The sequence below is a fragment of the Brassica oleracea genome, chromosome C1 (assembly GCF_000695525.1).
Source record: "Brassica oleracea var. oleracea cultivar TO1000 chromosome C1, BOL, whole genome shotgun sequence".
Lineage (NCBI taxonomy): Eukaryota > Viridiplantae > Streptophyta > Magnoliopsida > Brassicales > Brassicaceae > Brassica > Brassica oleracea.
Genome location: NC_027748.1, coordinates 29,906,405 through 29,913,292, shown reverse-complemented (window position 1 = coordinate 29,913,292; position 6,888 = coordinate 29,906,405). Strand labels below are relative to the sequence as shown.

Genomic DNA, 6,888 nt, shown 5'->3' with positions numbered 1-6,888 from the left:
TCCGAGGGCCACGTTCCTCGGAAATTCCCGATGCAAATTCCGAGGAACATTTCGTCGAAATTTCCGAGGATTGGACCATCGGAAATTTCCTCGGAATATACCGAGGAAGTCCTCCCTCGGTATATTCCGAGGAAATTTCCGATGGTCCAATCCTCGGAAATTTCGACGAAATGTTCCTCGGAATTTTCCGCGGGAATGTTCCTCAGAATTTTCCGAGGGACTACGTTCCTCGGAAATTTCCGAGGGATTTCCGAGGAAAAATGAATTTCTGAGAAGTTATTTCCGACGACTTTTTTCGTCGGTATGTCGTCGGAATAGCCTTATTCCGACGACATACCGACGATTTTTTCCCTCAGTATGCCGTTGTTTTCTTGTAGTGTCGAACTTTAGAACTTGTGCTTCTTCATCTTCGTACGATCCATTCTTCATCAGCAAACTCCGCATTGAAGCTGATTCCGAATGATGAATGAATGCAATAATCAGGAGAGAAGAAGCCAATATTAATCCCTTGATCTTCATTTTCTAATTTAGTCAAAATGTTTTTGTTTGTTTGATGAGGATATAATTTGAAGGAAAGCAAATATGTCGACTGTTATAAATAGCGACGTTTGATAAAAGGGGCAAAAAGAATTAGAGTGGATAAAATTTGTATATAAGCTATAAGCCTATATAATGCATAAAAGAACAAATAAAATCAAGCATGTAACTTAAATAATATTGTTTAATAATAATTAGGTAATTATGTGGAAATCATGCATGTCCCTCTTTATCTCGTTCTCGCTAGTCGCTACGATAAAAAAAAAGAGAGGTTATTCATTATGTCTCTGATATGATGATTCATCAGCCTCGGCCTCATTAAGTGAACCTGTGGACTCATTTATGGTAACAGTAAAGCTGACCAGTTGTAATTTAATAAAATAAATATTAAATAGATTTTTCTTTATGAATAAAACCCAAACATTCTGCTACGACTCACCAGAAAAACAACATGATACTCTTACTTGCCTTCTTATGTATGTTATCTCCCTTACAAGTGGCTCTAGATTCGAAAGGTAGATTTCAAGCTTAATTAGTATGGTGTAATTTATATTATATATAGTTCATATTACTTGATGTCATCAGTTGATCTTAGTATCTCTCAAGGTTCGTATTACTTGATGTCATCAGTTAATCTTAGTATGAGTACCAAAAACTTAATTTACTAATGGATATGGTCATGTTCCAAACAATTTTAATCACTTAAAGAGCTTTTGTATATACGATACATATGTAGTGTTTTATTATGAAGAAGAGAGCATCGGACAAACCTTTGAAACAAAGAACATGGAAAGTGTAATGAGTTTGGCAGTGCGACTTTAAAAGTAAGTGAACAAGTGAAAACAGAACCCATGCTTGTTTGCTTCCTCCTACTAACTACTTAGTACTATAGCAACTATTGATTTCAATCAAACGCATTTAATTTTTTTCTTCCCTAAAGGACTCTCCTCATTTTTACTTTCACACCATCGCTCTTTCTTTCAACTTCTCGATTTCACACAATTATATCACGAAGCTTACCAATTTATGTTATTTCACATCTTTACTTTTTGTTATCTACTGAATCTCATTAAAAAAACACACAACGTGAGAATCAAATAAAATATAAGAGTATGTTATGTAAGTTACAAATTAACAAAGAACTAAAAAAAATGTGTGTAACCCCTAAACTTTTGAATTTGTACATAAAAGGTTAAAAACGTAACCTGACCAATATCATTGTCAATGCCTATATAACCCAACCACAGAAAAAACCACAATTCAATACTTTTAGTTTGTTCGTGAATTGTTTTTTTTATATCGTCTTCAAAAGTAACAATAAATGTTTTTTAGAAAGTCCTTTCTCAAAAAAAAAAAACAATAAATGTCAAATTTTTATTAACTTTTAGTTTGTTAATCATGAACTGGACTTTTTATCATGAACTGGATTTTTTTTATCATGAACTTGATTTTTTTTTTTTTTTTGAAACTTATCATGAACTTGATTTTTCAAATATTTTTTTATAATCCTGGTTATATATATCTGAAATTAAACACATTAATATAAGCTTCATATACCAGATAAAATAGTGGATTATGAAATCATTACAACTAGCTTTCGAAAACAATTTTTTTTAATTAGAAAAGTAACACACATGTTGATATTGACGAGTTACGTTTAACAAAAATAAAAGTTGATTGATTTTTGTAAATAAAATGATCAGTTGTTCCTCTATATATATTCGAGAGTCGTTACTGGTTAAAACCTAGGTTTGTGTATCTGAGAATTTCAAAAGTATCATCACAAGAAAAAAAATATATATATCGTCACAAGTGTTGGTGCTGATCTTGTTCACGTGGACACACATATTAACTAAATAGATAGTTCTATTGCCGTTAATGAGATGGACATTTCAATGGTGATTTATTTCGTGGAAGCACATGTAAGCCAGATGATAAAAGACGAGAGTTAATTTTAACCAAGCAAAATTCTACGTAGACTAGTTTCAAAAAAAAAAAAAAATTCTAGACTAAGGGCTATACTATACAACGAAAAGCTGACAAATACAGTTAGGCAGTAAATATAATTGTTAGATTTTGTGCAGACGATAATTAACATGGTATGTTGCATTTTGCATGGGTATGATGAATTGTATGTATTGTTTAAAGCACTTCGTTCTGTTTTCACTTTATTTAATTATCTTATGTAATTTTTGATAGATTAGGAAATATGTAACATTCCATATATTGTACAAATATCCTAATGACTCCAGTGTATATATACATTTCATATAGGAAACATGTATATACACCGGAGTCATTAGGGTATTCATACAATATATGGAATTTTACGTATTTCCTAATCTACAATTTTTAATGTTATATTAAAAAATACAAACATTTTTGTATATATGTAGAAATGCTAAATGATCGAAGAAAGATCATAGATCTCATTCTATCATCAAAAATATTATGAGGATTATTTACCTAGCAATTGTGTTCTACTATGAATATGTCTAAAGACCTAAGTAACCAAGTCGGCTTTCTGTGAATCAGGAACGGTGATGTCAAGCTTCTATCATGGCACTGTAGCATTGAGGAACCTGAGCTCCATTGTGCACACAAATCTCAACCAAAGCAGGATTTTACCATAAAACCTCTTGAGATTTCCGGTAAGCGGATCTCCCTTAAGGTCTTTCACATGTCATAAATAGTTTGGAGGAATGAGCTCGTCCACACAAGCTTCTTACCATCTGTGTTTTTCGTCTCTCCATTGGTGTTTTACACTATGTCCTCATGGTCTTACATGCACTTGAGAGCAATAACCACATGCTTTCACCGTATATTTTCTCATCAGTTTCGTCACTCCTGATCTTACCTTTTCTATATTAGGTATCTCTTTTGGTGTACGAGGGGTAAGAACCAAGTGTGTCAAGATCATCTAGTAAAGATGAAAATGTCATATTGCAAGGCTTATTAGGCTCTTAACATATCCACCTCGATCGATCACTCTCATTTGTATTGGTTGTGTCCTTCTGCGGGAAGGATACAATGGGATCTGAACTTCAGGTTGGATGCATAGCTTAGCAACCGCTGGAATTCTTTTGTAGTCAAACCGGCTTTCTTACTTTATGCGCCACCCGAAAGGGTCATACATGTGGTACAACTCTACAGGAATAAGAACATCATTGATGGTGTATTGACCCATAAATGGGAATCACGTCGCTATGAACTTGTTGGACCACTGCAATCATTGATACTGTGTCCAGAATTAGCCGCATAAACCACATCACATTCACTGCAATAATAGTAAAAGAAAGTGGAAACTTGCTTTTGGCTTATATTTCCCAAAGCTCACTAGAAATAGACATGCATCTGACATTACCTACAAGCAAAGATGGGAACAACATGGAACAGCTATGCGAGACCCTTGATCAGCAACTTCCAGTTATCTATCACTTCATAGGCCACATGAACAAAACTGGGGACAAGCAACTCATTCTTTGGGAGGGTTTAAGTGTTTCTCAATGCTCATCTGTGAAACCTTCTTATATTTTAGCTTCTTCTTAAATTTTCTTAAAGGAACATGATAGGGTTTTTTCTTTTCTTTGGTAGAATTTGGGAAATATAAACATTCCGTGTAAACACATGTCGTTTCTTAAAATGTGTGTGTCGTGTAGGTTTCTAATTGAAACAAATGAACGTTGCTAACCTCATCGAACACTTCTTTGAAGGATGGGAAGAGTAATCTATTAGTTTAAACTCCTCTCATTTCAAGTCTCCTCAAAATGACACTTTTTCACCTCAAGTGAAGGTCACAACAGGCCCTGTCATAAATCCCAATCCGGCCAAGCCCACTTCCTAACAATCAGCAACATCTACTTTGCAAGAAGACAAAGACATAGTGGGTGTTAATAGGAACAAACAGAGCATGAAGACTTCATGTAAAATCAAAGACATAAGTGGTTCAACACTAGCTAACCGATTTGCAGCCCTTGATTCATTAGAAGACTCGACATGATGATATATGTTGTTTAGTCTAGGGTTTATTCTTGATTTTATAAATAGCAAAACAATGTCTTTGTAATCGTCGAGAAGAGAAAGAAATCAAAATAACTTCTTTTATCATCTTCCTTGTTCCAACTTTCATGGTATCAGAGCCATGGAAGAAATATCCATGGAAATGTATATGCCTCCTTCTTTGAATATCACAAACTTAGTTACTATGAAAATCACTGAAAGAAATTATCTTTTGTGGAAGAACCCATTTGAAACATTTATTAATGCTCAAAAGCTCCAAGGTTTCGTTACTGGATCATTTCTTCAACCCCCTGTAATTCTCAGTGTACCCAGCATCACGACACAACAAATTTGGTCACAGATCCCGACCATGAAACTTGGTTTCAAACAGATCAGGTCATCAAGTCTTGGCTTTTGGGATCATTCTCTGACGATATTCAGAGTTTGATGGTCTCCTGTAACACATCACTTGAGATATGGATGAATTTTGGTCGCTACAACAACATGTTAACCTCTTCTCGTCTCTTTAAGCTTCAGCGCAAATCTCAAACCATAACAAAGGTTGAAAAGTCTACGAGTGACTATCCACCGAATTAAAGCTCATTTGCGACCAACTGTCCTGTATTGGGAGTCTTTTATCAAAGATAATGAAGATCTTTCCTACCTTACATGGTTTGGGTAAGAAGTATGAGCCTCTCATAACCAACCAGTATTGAAGATTGACCATAGTTTTGTAGATCTTGCTCCTCATCTCCAAATTTATGATTCTCGCAGTTAAAAGTACAATGCGGACTCTACTGTTACACCTCATCTTGGCTTTAATACTATGTCAGGTTCTCAAGGCTACTATAATTCTCGTGGTCGTGGTCATGGTTCATTTTCTACCAGGGGACATGGTTTTCATCAACAACTCTCTGCATCCTCTTATTCCTCTACGTCATCGGATGATAGACCCTCGTGCCAAATATGTGAAAGATTTGGACACAGTATACTTCGTTGTTGGCATATGTTTAACAACATTTATCAAGATGAGGAACTTCCTATGGCTTTGGTAGTAATGTACATCACTGATGTTACTGAACAGTCTGGAGCAGAGTTGTAAGACCCGATCCTGGATTCCTCAATCCAACCAGACCGCGGCTTACCTAACCATTTCTATCTAGTTCGATTCCTTTACTTCTCAATTCAAGTGAATATTTTTCTTTATAATTTATCAGAGTTGGGGTTTATCATTTCATACTTAGACAATCAGATTCAAGTAAAGGCAAATCGTCTCTTTCATAGATAATAAATAAGGTCCATACAGCATTCAATCGTTCATTCTACTAGATTACATATTTAATCAATCATAAGTTCACAAGTTGCACAATAGACTATCAATACTTCACACTTATCAACAATGACCCAATCACCACACATCTTCCCATGGCTGGAGCCATAACTAATCATTTAATTTTTCTTTAGACCCAAATCTGGCCGATTTCAAAAGTGATCTAAAAACTAAATAAAATTCACTAAAACTCATGATAATTCTCAACTAAGAGATTCCCATAATCAGATTCCAAAGAATTGATCCAGACCATATAGATCTTGATCATGATCAGCCCAGCCAAGGCCAAGGGCTTTATTTCTGAACCGGCCAAGGCCATGGTTCAGTACCATAGTGTTTGATCCATCAGACTATACCACAATCACATAAGATATAAGATAAGTAATCAGAAAGTGGAAATGGGTGTAACCAACAACCCGATCAGGCCATAGACTCCGGCGGTTTGGCGCCGGCTATGCCCAATGGACTGCAACCACACCACTAACCTTAGGGGTCCGTTCTCTAGGCGCTGGTTCCTTCTCCCTCTCCTTCTCCTTATTCTTCTGTCTGGTATCCATTCTCCAGAACTTGTTACACACGATCAGGTCTTAGCCGGAACAGATCAAGCACCACACAACCGGTTTCTCTTCAAGTCGCCGGCCTCTCTCTCTTCTTCTTTCTCACACGGTTTCTTCAGGGTTTTCCCTAGGGAAATTGATGCCCAAAATTGACCCCAAGGGTCTGTATATATAGAGAGAGAGCCAATAACTGCCATGGCCGGACAATTACGAACGATTGGGCAAGGGATTGCCACTTGTCCCTTTGGGCCTTTTCGCCCATAACCGCCCAGAACCGCCCCTATCCGGTCCAACTGCTCCCTTGGCAGTTTCTCCCATCGAAAACCATTCCCCAATCCTGGTTCGAGCCTGAATGCACATGGCCCCATCGTCCCACACGATCCGCCGGCACGGCCCGGTAACCGCTCAGACCCGGCCACACTGGTCCAGACCGGAACACTCTTCCAAGCTGAGATGAGCTAGCCC

General features: G+C 36.7%; 1 protein-coding gene and 1 pseudogene across 1 annotated transcript in view; both read right to left on the bottom strand.

Moving 5' to 3' along the window:
• LOC106303203 (CLAVATA3/ESR (CLE)-related protein 19-like) overlaps positions 1–519 on the bottom strand; it is a 3,412-nt gene extending 2,893 nt beyond the window's left edge. The window contains exon 1 of the mRNA XM_013739537.1: positions 383–519. Within this exon, the coding sequence (XP_013594991.1) occupies positions 383–519 (137 nt within the window). The remainder of the gene's footprint in view (positions 1–382) is intronic.
• A 2,521-nt stretch (positions 520–3,040) lies between these two features.
• On the bottom strand, positions 3,041–6,423 carry LOC106337085 (annotated as a pseudogene).
• Between the last annotated feature and the right edge of the window lie 465 nt (positions 6,424–6,888).